Source organism: Lynx canadensis, chromosome B4, assembly GCF_007474595.2.
Source record: "Lynx canadensis isolate LIC74 chromosome B4, mLynCan4.pri.v2, whole genome shotgun sequence".
In the NCBI taxonomy this organism is placed as follows: Eukaryota; Metazoa; Chordata; class Mammalia; order Carnivora; family Felidae; genus Lynx; species Lynx canadensis.
The window spans coordinates 140,591,229-140,604,553 of NC_044309.1; the positions used below are offsets into that span (position 1 = coordinate 140,591,229).

Below are 13,325 nucleotides of genomic sequence, written 5' to 3' on the forward strand. Positions count from 1 at the left end.
ACTCACATCTGTCTCTCAGAAATAAATAAAACGTAAAAATCCTTTAAACATGTTTGTAAAACTTTTTTTGGTGCGTCTTGACAAGCTGGCTCTGTAACTGGTATGGAAGTAAAGGGGTCAAGAGTCCAGAAGAGCAGAGTCATTTCTGAGGAAGAAAAACAAGATCGTGGGACTTGCCTGACCAGCCCAGCAACGCCCTAGTGGGCTGCGGTAACGAGGGCATTGCGGCACTGGCCCAGGGCAGACGGACAGACCGACGGAGCTCACCAGAAAGTCCAGGGACACCGTCCGTGACAGCAGCAAGCGGCAGGTAGGTGGGGAGGGCCTTTCCACAGTGGGGAGCCCCGTAAAACTGCGATCAAACCCATCTCACACCGACTCCAAATCAACTCCGGGAGCGTTAAAGACCGAAATGCACGAGCAAGCGGCACTTCCAGAAGAAGCCGCCACCGGGGCTTGTCTTCATGAGCTCAGGGTAAGGGTACCAGCCACAAAAATCACCAACCGTAGAGGAAAAGGTTGACCAGCTTGGGTTTATCAAAATCAAGGTGGTTCTGCATGTCATAAGGAAGCAAAAAGACAAATCACAAAGCGGGGACAGTATTTGCAACGGTCAACGGAAAAGGAGAATCCAGAATAGACGTCACTCCTACAAGTCGAGAAGAAAGAGACCCTTCCGGAAGAAGAGTCTACGGACGACTGGACGGAAGGCTCAGGTGGGTGCTTCTCAGGAGGGCAAACACACGCCTGAAAACGGGCCATCTGACTGGTAAGCAGCAAAATGCAAATGAGCGCCATCGCGCTGTCTCCAGAGGCGAACACGGAAGACGCATGCTGACACCAAGTGTCGGCAGCAGCAGGAGGCACGGCCCCGGTGTGAATGCAGTCAGAGTGCAGCCCCTTTGGCCGTGCTCATAAGGCCCAGTGTACCGGGTTCAAGACCCCCTCCCCATGAAGTCACGTCCACTTGGAACCTGTGAATCTGACATTATTTAGAAACCGCCTTTGCAGATGTCGTCAGGTTAAGATGGCACCCTGGAGGGAGGGGGTGGGCCCCAATCCAACAGCAGTGTCCTTCCAAGAGCGAACTTTGGACACAGAGACACAGAGAAGGAACACCACGTCAGGACGGGGCGCAGCCTGGAGTGGCCCAAGGACAAGCCAAGGAGCACCAAGCATTACAAGCAGCCAGCAGGAGCTGGACGAGACCAGGAGGGATTCTTCCCTACAGCCTTGAGAGCACGGCCCTGCGAACACCTCGACTCCAGACTTCGGGCTCCAGGACGTTCACAGAACACCTTTCTGTCATTAAGCCAGCCGTCGGCAGTGCTGTGTTACTGCAGCTGAGTTGAGGCTGTGTGCACCCCTCAACGCTACACTTCTAGAAAGATGCCTGCGGAAAGGTGCACGCTGTGTTTTTTCGTAACAGCAAACAACCCGGAAAGAGGCGACATGCTGAGCGGGAGGGCCGAGCGGCCTCAGTGGCAGACTGGACATGAGGTGAGGAGAGTGGGCGGGACTGGGGGTGTCCTCCCGCCCGAGGCCGGCCAGCGCTGAGGACAACCCGTGCCTTCGCCCCACAGACACTTACCGGGCACCGCCCGTGGGCCCCCACACAGCCCCAGCTGCCGGGGTGAGCGGTGAAGACAGCAGAAGATCGCTGCCATTAGGGACCTGCACTCCGGGGGAGAGAGCCAGCCAGCAGACGGACGGACGGCAAGGACGCTTTGGTGCCAGGGAGGGAGGGGTGGGGTGAAAGGCGGGGAGAAAGGGAGGGAGGGGTGGGGAGAGAGACAGACAGAGACCCAGGCAGGTGGAGGGAACAGCAGGTGTGTTTCAGGAGGAGCTGAACCAGGCAGGGGTGTGGCAGCCGCCGGGCTCCTGCCTTTTCCTCACGCATACCTTCCGGCCCCTCTGGGGAAGGGCACTGAGGGACAGACCCGGCAGGGCCACCCCCAGAGACTCGGGGCTGCCCCACACCTGTCTTGCGCCCTGAGCCCGGGCCCAGGACAGGCTGGCAGGCCACGCAGGGTCGGCTCCGTCGGGAACCTCGGAAAACCGAATGCAGGAGCCCAGTGGCCCGCTGGCGCCCGTCCGGACCCGATGCGCACCACACCGCACACAGAGCGACACAGAGGCCACCCACCCGCTCCTGTGAGGGGCCCCGGGAACTGCTGCTGCGGGGACCCCGCGACCCCAACAGCCCGGCCAGTCCCAGGCCCGGGCCGGTGCCGCCACGGCACACGCTCCCCGCCCCCGCCTCGCCCTGGAGGCCACGGAGCAGGCCACCCCGAGCAGCCCGCGGTGTCGGCGCCCCCGCAGCGCTACCTGGTGGCGTGAGCGGCTGAAACAGGGCGCCCTCCGGTGACTTCACGCTCGGGAGCACGGCCGGCCGTGCCCGCGCGCTTACCGTGTCGGCCCCCGAGCGTCTGTCGGACTCGGCTTTGGGAAGGCGGATTTTCGGGGCCTGACCGTCTGCGAGCTGAAAGTCACGAGTGGGGACCGCTGACTTCCTGGCGGACTGCGCCTCGCAGCGTCTCTCGGCCGGCCTCTTGAGGGGCGCGGGCAGGGTGCAAGCGGGCGCCTGTGCGTCGTCCGGCCTCAAGTCCCCGCGCACAGCCGTCGGGGGGCGGCCCGGAGCCAGGCCTGGCACGGCCGAGGGGGACCGCACCTTCAGCGGCGGAGGGTCCAGGAGCGCGGATGGACAGTCAGCGCCGGAAACGGGCGGCATCTGCTTCCTGGCTCTGCGCACACCAACGCCTTCCACGCACAGGTCGGACCCGTGGAAGGGCGGAGGCTCCACCGCAGGCTGGGAGGAGGAGCGCCGCGTTGGGGGTGCGGCCGGCCCTGCCCAGAGACCCGTGCTCCCCTCTCCCGCACCTGCTGGCCGGCCCGCTGGCCGGAGAAGCACGGGCCGCGCTTCTCTGGGGCTGGGCTGCCCACCAGCCCCCCTCCCCCCGCCCGCCCCCTGCTCCAAGGAGGCTCGAACACGGGGTCCTCCCCAGGCAGCCAGAGGGCCCCGCAAAGTGAACACCCCGCCCCGCGGCCTGGCCGGCAGGAAGACTCCCAGCAGGGAGTGGGCGTCGGAAAGACCCCTGAAGGACGACGACTCGGTTTTCATCGGGGGGAGGAGGGGGGACACTGCAGGCTGGAAAGGAACAGCCTAGTATTCGGAGTCTGGACACCATGGACCTCCCACGAGTCCAGGCAGGGGCCCTCCCTGTGGTGGCCACAGAGCGGGGGGATGGCTGCGGAGGAGCGGAGCAAAGGTGGCTGGAGCCGGGGGAGTCTCCCCTGGGGGTGGGGGGCGTCCGGAGTCACTGCCCAGTTTGCCTGAAGTGGCTGCAGCCACGGAGGGACAGGCAGGAGCAGGTGCGACCATCCCCCCCCCCCGTCCCGCCCCCACTCACCTGTCTCCACAGCAACTCAAAGTTGCCGACGTCGCAGTTGCGGTCAACCTTGCGACCCACCACCACCTTGATGGTGTCCTCCTGCACCTGGGCGCACAGCTGTGCCGTGACGGGCGTGGACGCGTGCATGGTGGGGCTGGAGTTGATCTCGATCAGCCAGGGCTGGAAGTCGCGGCCCAGGATGAAGTCGGCCCCGTACAGCTCGAAGCTGTTCTTGCGCGGCTCCACGTGGTCCTGCACCCCCCTCATGGTGTCGGCGACGGCCCGCTTCATGGCCGGGTAGATGACGCTGGCCCACACGGCCCCGCGGCCCCTCTTCTGCAGGTACTCCCGGAACCTGGTGCTGGTCCACATGTTGTGGTAGGGCAGCAGGGGGCTGCGTTCCTCGTCGTTCTTCAGGTGCTTCTGGATGGAGTTGTTGCACAGGTGGATGGCACTGCGAGCCAAGGCCACGGTCAGGCCGTGGCCCCGGGGACTCTGGACCTGCGACCCGGACCCTGCCACCCAGGCCCCCAAAACCCTTATGCCCCACCGACCCTGACGCCCGCGCAGACGCCTCCCCCCACGGACCCCCACGCCACCGCCCACCCCCCCTCCGGGACTCAGCTCTCGTGGCCCCGCCCCCTGGCTCAGGGCGGCTGCAGGAGGGGCTCAGAGAGCTCCCAGAGCCTCAGTTTCCCCATCTGCACCTGGCAATGGACATGGGGCCCTTGAAAAGCTGGTCGGGTGAGACAAAGTGAGAAGAAAGCGTCTCTGTAAAAGTTTCATTAATTAATTGACACTCTTGCCTTGTTGCAAACAGGTTTTGAAACAGATACCCTGGCCTAGATGAACCATCTGGATCTGGATGGAGAAGCCTGTCCTGTGACCCCGGATAGGTCGTACTTCCACGGGACAGACAGAAGAAACAAGATATAGGCACACGGAAGGGTCTAGCAACCCGAAAACAGTGGAGTTCGGGTGGTGGACCGACCCACAGTGCCAACGTTGATTTTTGCCGCCATGTCCCAGGCTGGGTGATGCCCTGTCAGAACGACTTCGGGGAATCTCCTTCTGCCTGGGGCGAGGGCTATGGTCCCAGATGGAGAAATGGGGCTCAGAGAGGGCAAGAGTTGTGCCAGGCACTCCCTCAGGGCTTGGTGGGGCCAGGTGGCCTCGGGCGGGAGGGCTGGAAGGGCCTCCGTGGGCCTCTCGCTGCCCAGGAGGCTCTTGTGCACAGTGAGCTCAACTCGCCTGTGCAGGAGCCCCTGGCCCGGCAGAGACGAATTCGCTCCGTGAGCGGCCAGCCGGAACCTCCACTCCCCACAGCCCCTAGCCTGGGGGCCCCGTTTAGTAGCTGAACAGCGGTCAGTCCTCCCAATTCTCAACGGCTCCCCTGTAAAGCCCCCGGTCAGGACGCCTAGGCACCCAGCCCCACACGCCCGACGGGGTCACAAAGCAGAACAGGGAACCCTTGGTTTGGACAGAGTCCATGGAAATTCTCCGCCTTGAGGATAGCGTGTTCCTGAGGCTTTGCCAAGAGGCCCTCACCATCCCCGACACACACACATCCTGCCCACTTGGAGATCCCGGCGAGTGTGGGGTCACCGACCCCTGGCACCCCATTCCTGGATGTCGGAGCCTCTGCCCAGCACCTCCATGAGACACCCTCCCCAGCACCCTGCCCCCCGGGGGCCTTGACATCTGGGGTGCTGCTCACACTGTTCTGGCCTTTTCTGGCTCAGGTGCTCCCACTCGCCTGGCACGGCCGGGGGCCTCAGAGGACCCCTCAGGCATTGTCACATCCCACGGGCTGCCCCGTCAGGGGCTGCACCCCTACCTCCCCCGCAGCTCCAGCAAGCCCCCCTACCCATCTGCAGGACCCCCCACCCCCCACCCCAGGGCTTCTGGGACTCACAAAGAGGAGGCACGGCAGGGACTACTGAAGGGGCTTGAGGGGCTGGCACAAGCACATGTGCCCTGGGAACCTCCAAAAGTGCCCTGGCCTGCGTGTCGGGCGGATCCAGAGAGAGACGGCCAGCGAGGCGGGCGGGTATGCACACCCAGATGGCCAGCTGGGGGTGTGCGTGGGAACACGGCCGGCCACCCAGCCCTCCTAGCAGAGGGTGCAGCCGCCGCCACGAGGGTGGCTCTGGACCCGCTGTGGAGACGCCATGCCCAGGCCGGCTGGCACCTCGTGGGCACATGGCAATGGTGCTTTTAGGATTTCCTGGAGAAGACACCCACATCACGGGGGTGCAGAGCACTGGCTCTGAAGGACAGTCGGCCTGGGCCTGCCCCTTGGGGATGGAGATCACTTAACCTACCCGAGCCTCGGTTTCCTCAGTGGTGCCTCAGGCGGTGACGGGCGCCGGCAAACGTGGCCTGGCGCCCCGCCCACCGCGCACCCCTTGCGCCCAACGCGCCCCGTTGGGCTGACGCTCCGACTGACCTGTCCAGGTTGTCCAGGGAGAAGCGCTGTGTTGAAAACCGCAGGTAGCTTTCCTTGTAGAACCAGATGGTCAGGGGGTTCCAGTCGGTGACCAGGAACCACTGCCTGATGTCAAACTTGGTGTCGTAGATGAGCAGCGGCGTCTCGATGTACTTCTGCACCACCCACTTGTTGTCCTTGGCGGACGGGTGGTCTGCGGTCACCAGCTGCAAGATGTCTTCCACTCGGTTCATGCACACTATGTCTGCAAGAGGTCCGCGCTCAGCCCGGGGGCACGGCACACGTGGGCGCGGTTCAGCCCCGAGACCCAAGACGGCTTTGATCCAGGACCAGGAGACAGCACAGCTGGGCAGCCAGGCAGGCTCTGTCCTCACGCGAGGGCCACAACCAGAGCATCCCCCGCGCTCTCCCAGCAGGGGGCCAGCCCAACAGAGGACACAAGACTCAACGGAGGACCCAAGAGTGGGGAGGGGCAGAGATGGGGACAGAGGCACTTTTATTTATTTTTTTATCACAGTGACAAAGATAATCTGTCACCATTTGTTGTCTTTTTATTTGAAAGAGAGAGAAAGCAAGTGAGTGGGGGAAATGGAGAAAGAGACAGAGACAGAGAGAGAGAGAGAGACAGAGAGAGAGAGAGAATCCCAAGCAGGCTCCACGCTCTACAGTGGGAGGAAGGTCGGGCCTGATGGACTGGAGGGGGCAGACAGGTGCTAGTGGCAAGATCAGGCTCAGGATAGAGCCCGAGAAGGAGCCCCTGGGCCAGCCTGGAGGGGAGGGGCCAGCCTGGAGGGGAAGGAGCCCCTGGGCCAGCTTGGAGGGGAGGGACCAGCCTGGAGGGGAGGGGCCAGCCCGGAGGGGAGGGGCCAACCCGGAGGGGAGGAGCCCGTGGGCCAGCCTGGAGGAGAGGGGCCAGCCCGGAAGGGAGGGGCCAGCACTGAGGGGAGGAGCCTTTGGGCCAGCCGGGAGGGGAGGAGTCCCTGGGCCAGCCTGGAGGGGAGGGGCCAGCCCGGAGGGGAGGGGCCAGCGCGGAGGGGAGGAGCCCTTGGGCCAGCCTGGAGGGGAGGGGCCATCCCGGAGGGGAGGGCCCAGCCCGGAGGGGAGGAGGCCCTCCGGGAGAGTGGGCGCAGGCCCAGAGGTGCAGGACCAAATGCAGTAGCATCACAACTTAATGAAGCTTTTTAAGTCTCATAAAAATTAACCACTTATGAATTTGAAACAACAAAACGCTTCGAATAACTCAAGGGGAAAATGAAATATCCAAACAAAAAAGGGAAGTCTACTTAGACACTCAGGAGAGTGAGAACACCCTACAACACTAACAAGATGGGGGTTGCAGCGAGCACCATCTTTGGAGGAAATTTCATAGACTTAAGGCTTTTATTGTACAAGAAAGACTGGAAATAAATAGGCGTAGCATTAAAGTCAGAGCCAAGGGGGTAAAAAAATCCCTCACAGGAAATTGGAAAACTGCAACCTAAGGTTGGTTCTCTACAAGCACAATTAAGATTTAAAAACCTTGAAAATCTGTTTTTAAAAAAGAACACACAGTATTCACCATTAGGAATAAAGAGAACACAGTCATAGCTACAACACAAAATGAGGTGCAAAACCTGAGCCCATCGGACAAAAACCACAGACAAAAGTTACAGGCGTTAAGGACGTGTCTCCAACAGAGACGGGTGCTCACAGGTGAGTTTTAAAAAATAACCAAGTGACAGGAGTTCCACTGTTGTTTGACATGGAAGTCCTCAATCTGTCCTAGCAGCTGGCACATTGGGAGAGGTGATATAAAAAAAGAAACTCCAGCCCAGTTTAACTTGGGAACATCCTAGTTAATGCGCAAAACTTGGAACCCAGGCGTGAAGACCAGTGTCATGGAGCCGTCTGCCCTGCTTCGAGCCTGCAGCGGCACACCTGCGCACCTGCGCACCTGCACCTGAGCACTTGCCCTGTGCACCTGCACCATGCACCTGAGCACCCGCACCTGCGTGCTTGTACCTGAGCACCTGTGCACCTGCACACCTGCACCATGCACCTGAACACTTGCCCTGTGCACCTGCACCTGCGCCCTGAGCACCTGCACCCGTGAACCTGCATCTGAGCACCTGCACACCTGCACCATGCATCTGTGCACCTGCGCACTTGTACCTGAGCACCTGTGCACCTGCACACCTGCACCATGCACCTGCACCCCCGAGCACCTTCACCCGCACACCTGCACCTGGCGCACTGTGTTCTGGGGGCGGCGGTTGGCCGCTCGCGGCCCCCAGCCTCCACTCACCTCGGCCGCGGGACTTGGCTGCGGGCTTGATGATCCAGATGTTCCGAAGCCCGTCGATCTCCGTCTGAGGGTTCACAGACGTGATTTTGTTCAGCAGGGCCTGGCACTGCGAAAAGTGATTTCTCGAATTGGAGATGAAAGCATCACCGCTACAAGGCAAGATCCAGAGAGTCCGTGAGATTCGTGAGACATTCTCTTTGTAGTGTTTCTTGATAAACAGCATTTTTCATGTCAACAAAATGCAATTTATCAACTTTCTCTATTATGATTAGTGCTCTTGGTGAACTATTTAAGAAACCTTTGCTTCCTTGTGGTCATGAAAATATACTCCAATTTTTTTTTAACTTTCACATATCACATGATACATCTCAAATTAATCTTTGTGTATTTATGAGACAGGACTGAAGATACACTTTTTTTGTTTGTAAGGATGCTCTTTGCTCCAGTGCCATTTAGTGGAAGGACTGACTCTTCCTTGTGGATCTGCAGGTGGCACCTTGATCTTAAGTGACCACGTGCACGAGGACCTGCTTCCAGACTCTGTTCAGTTACACTGGTCTGTTAGTGCAGGCAGCCCATTGCCACCCTGTCGTGATTACTGTAGATTTATAGTAAGTCTTGAAATATGGGTAGAAGTCCTCTAATTTTGTTTTTCTTGATCAAGGTTTTCTGGCTTTTCTTAAATCATTTATATTTCCAAATAAATTTCGGAATCAGTTTGTCAATTCCTTCTACCTCAGCCCTCAAGGAAAATCCCTGCATAGATTTTGACTGGGATTACACTGAATCTACAGATTGGAAAATCTATAGTTTGGGAAGAAAACAATCTCTATACCACTGAGTTTTCTAATTCGCAAACATGGTTTTATACACACACACACATGCACACACACACACACACACTTTTCAGGACATTAATTTCTCTGTTTAATTTTATAATGTGTTTAGCGTCTTCAATACATTTTATTATATTTTTTCTGGATATTTGCTGTTATTGTAGGTTGTATTTTAAAATCCCATTTCATGGTTGTTGTTTATGCATAGAAACGCAATGGAATTCTGTATATTGACTTGGCAAAACTCACATAATCGTGAACTTTCTGCGTGAGTTTTAAATTTTTCTATGCACATCATCAGGTCGTCAGTATTTGCTTCTTTCTCATCTTAAGCCTCTTATTTCTTTTTTCTGTACTAAACAGAAACATTATTTAAACTAAACAGACCAGCCAATACTGAGGAGTTGTGATAGTGGACATCTCATTCTGATTTCCAGGGACACTTTCAATTAAGTGTGCTAACAATTTCATTAAGAAAGATATTAACTTCAGGATTTTTGTAGATAAACTTGTCAAATTAAGGAAGTTTCTTTCTTTTTCCAGTTTGTTAAAAAAACAAGGTATTTCACAGGTATTGAATTTCATCAATGTTTTGCATCTATTGGAATTATTACATGGTTTTCTTCTTCTGTAAATGTAATAAAATCTACCAATTGACTTTTTTCAAAATTTTTTCATTATGGAAAAATACATGTAAAATTTACCATCTTAACCATTTTAAGGGTACAGTTCAATAGTATTATGAATATGTATGTTGTTGTGCAATCATCACCCCCCATGCGTCTCCAGGAGTCTTCTGTCTTCCCAAACTGAAACTGTGTCCCCATTAAATACTCACTCCCGGTCTCCCTCCCCGAGACCACAGTAACCACCATCTACCTTCTGTCTCTATGATTCTGGCTTCTCTAAGTACTTCAAACAAGTGAAATCACACAATATTTGTATTTTTTGACTGGCTTATTTCACTTATAATGTCCTCAAGATTCATTCATATTGTAGCAGAAACCAGAACTTCGTTAAACCAATTTTGAGTTCCTGGAACTTAAGTTGGATATAAAGAAATAAAACTGCTTTTATTCACAGATGACATATCCTTCCCATATGTAGGAAATCCTAAGGAATACACACACACACACACACACACACACACACACACACACAGTACCAACTACTAGAAATAATAAATGGGTTCAGCAAAGTCATAGTTACAAGACCAATATAAAAAAATCGATTGTATTTTTATATTCTGCCAATAAAAAAATTCTAGAACAAAATTAAGAGAACAGTTCCATTCATAAGAGTATCAAAAAGAATAAAATAGATAGGCATGAATTTAACGAAAGAAATGCACAATTTGAAAACCACAAAACAGTGTTGACATCCATGTTAAAAAACCTAAACAAGAGGAGAAACAAATTTGTGGAAATTAACAGATTCCTTTTTTTTAATGTTTACTTTTGTGAGAGTGAGAGAGAGTGCACAGGCATGCATGAGCAGGGAAGGGGCAGAGAGAGAGGTGCACAGAGGAGCTCTGACAGCAGACAGCCCGACATGGGGCTTGATCTCACAAATCATGAGACCATGACTTGAGCCAAAGTCGGACACTTAAGCAACTGAGCACCCAGGAGCTCCTTAACACATTCTTAAATAACCAATGGGTAGAAATCACAAGGAAATTAGAAAATACTTAGAGGGGCACGTGGGTGGCTTAGTTGGTTAAGCATCTGACTCTTTGATTTCAGCTCAGGTCATGATCTCAAGATTCACGGGATGAAGCCCTGCATCGGGCTCTACACTGATAGTGTGGAGCCTGCTTGGGACTCTCTCTCTCCCTCTCTCTCTCTCTCTGCCCCTCCACAGCTAGTGTTCTCTCTCTCCCTCTCTCTCAAAATTAATAAACATTTTTTAAAAGAGAGAAACTAGACAAAGGAACTAGACCCAAAGCTAGCATAATGAAGTAATCGATAAAGATTAGAGCAGAATTAACGAAAAAAGAGAAAATTAGACTAAAAGTTGACTCTTTGAAAAGATCAACAAAATGGACAAACTTTTAGCTCGATGGACTTAGAAAAGAAAGAACACACAAATTGCTAAAATAAAAAAATGATATTGGGGACATTGCTACTGATTTTACAGGAATAAAAAAGATTATAAGGGAGTACTATGAAGAGTTGTACACCAACGAATGGAATAACCTAGATGAAATGGGCAAATCCCCAAGAAATACAAAACCTACCAAGATTCAATCATGAAGAAACAGAAAACATGAATAGATTTATAACTACTAAGGGGACTGAATCAGTAATCAAAAATCTCCCAACAAAGAAAAGCCCAGGACCTGATGGCTTTGCTGGTGAATTCTATCATTTAGAGAAGCCCCATACCATCCCTTCTCAAATTTTCCCTAAAACCTGAAGAGGAGGGAACACTTTCTAAATCATTCCATGAGGGAGGCCACCAGCACTGCCTTCCTACCAAAGCCAGACAAAGACACTATAAGAAAAGTACACACCAATACCCCTTATGAGCACTGATGCAAAAACACTTTAACAAAATGCTAGCAAACCAAACTCGGCAGCATATTAAAAGATTATACACCACGACCAAGTGGGATTTATTCCTGGAACGCAAGGATGGTTCGACATGTGAAAACTGATTGAGTTAATATATCAAATTAACAGAAGAAGGGGAGGGGCACCTGAGTGGCTTAATTGGTTGAGCGCCTGACTCTTGAGTTCGGCTCAGGTCATGATCCCAGGGTTGTGGGACTGAGCCCCACACTGGGCTCTGTGCTGAGTGTAGAGCCTGCTTAAGATTCTCTTGCTCTCTCTCCTCCTCTACCCCACCCTGCTTGTACACTCTCTCTCAAAAATAAAATAAAATAAAGTAAAATAAAATAAAATAAAATAAAATAAAATAAAATAAAATAATTAAAAAACAGGCGAAGGGAGAAAACCTACATGATCATGTTGATGCAGAAAAAGTATTTGACAAAATTTAACAACCTTTCCTAATAAAAACACTCAACAAACTAGGAACAGAAGGAAACTACCTCAATGTAATAAAGGCTGTGTATGAAAACATCAGCAATCATTATCCTCAGTGGTGACGGACTGGAAGCTTTCCTTTAAGACTGAGAATAGGACAAGAATGCCACTTTCAACATTCAACAGACTGATGGAAGTGTTAGCAAGAGCAGTCAGGCAAGGAAAAGAAATAAATGGCATTCAAACGGGACAAGGAGAAGTAAAATGACCTGTTTGTAGATGATATGATTGTACATGTAGAAAATCCTAAAAAGTCCACCACAAAAAAACCCTGTTACAGCTAATAAATGAAATGCAAAGTAACAAGATACGTCAACAGCAACAACACAATCAGTTGTGTATCTATACACTAGCAAGGAACAATCTGGAAAGGAAACAAGGAAACTACGTAAACAATTCCACTTATAACCACATCAAGAAGAATAACACACAGTGTGTAGGAACCAACCAAGGAAGTGAAAGGCACAACGAAAACAAAAAATTGCTGGAAGACTTGAAAGAAGACAGAAATAAATGGAAACACATCCATGTTTATGGATTAAAAGATTTAATTTTGTATAAGGTGTTAACAGTTTCCAAAATGATCTACAAATTCCATACAATATCAAAATACCAATGGTATTTTTCACAGAAATTAAAAAAAAAAACCCATCCTAAAATTCAAACAGAATCTCAAGGGACCCAAATAGCCAAAAATAATCTTGAAACAGAAGAGCAAAGGTGGGTGACACACACTTTTTGATATCGAAACTTACTACAAAGCTACAGGAATCAAGATAGTGCGTTACTGGCATAAAGACAGACATAAGACCAATGAAATAGAACAGAGAGCCCAGTGACAGGGGAGCCAAGACTATTCAACGGGGAAGGGACAGACTCTTTAACGATGGTGCTGGGAAAACTGGATATCCATGTGCAAAAGAATGAATTTGGGCCCTTACCTAAAACCATATGAAAAAATTAATTCAAAGTGGATCAAAGACCTAAATGTAAGATCAAAAAAACTATGAAAGTCTTAGAAAAAAACGCAGGGGGGGGGGCGCCTGGGTGGTGCAGTCGGTTAAGCGTCTGACTTCAGCCAGGTCACGATCTCGCGGTCTGGGAGTTCGAGCCCCGCGTCGGGCTCTGGGCTGATGGCTCAGAGCCTGGAGCCTGTTTCTGATTCTGTGTCTCCCTCTCTCTCTGCCCCTCCCCCGTTCATGCTCTGTCTCTCTCTGTCCCAAAAATAAATAAAAGTTGAAAAAAAAATTAAAAAAAAAAAAGAAAAAAACGCAGGGCAAAATCTTCAAAACATTGAATTTCACAGTGATTTCTCTG

General features: G+C 52.6%; 1 protein-coding gene across 1 annotated transcript in view; it reads right to left on the bottom strand.

Annotated features, from left to right (window-relative positions):
* Window positions 1-13,325, bottom strand: part of TTLL8 (tubulin tyrosine ligase like 8) — a 63,727-nt gene that overhangs the window by 19,391 nt on the left and 31,011 nt on the right. Inside the window, exons 14-19 of the mRNA XM_032593808.1 lie at window positions 8,126-8,274; window positions 5,842-6,085; window positions 3,411-3,846; window positions 2,147-2,809; window positions 1,903-2,049; window positions 1,592-1,674 (exon numbers count right to left, since the gene is read on the bottom strand). Coding sequence (XP_032449699.1) covers window positions 1,592-1,674; window positions 1,903-2,049; window positions 2,147-2,809; window positions 3,411-3,846; window positions 5,842-6,085; window positions 8,126-8,274 — 1,722 coding nt within the window. The remainder of the gene's footprint in view (window positions 1-1,591; window positions 1,675-1,902; window positions 2,050-2,146; window positions 2,810-3,410; window positions 3,847-5,841; window positions 6,086-8,125; window positions 8,275-13,325) is intronic.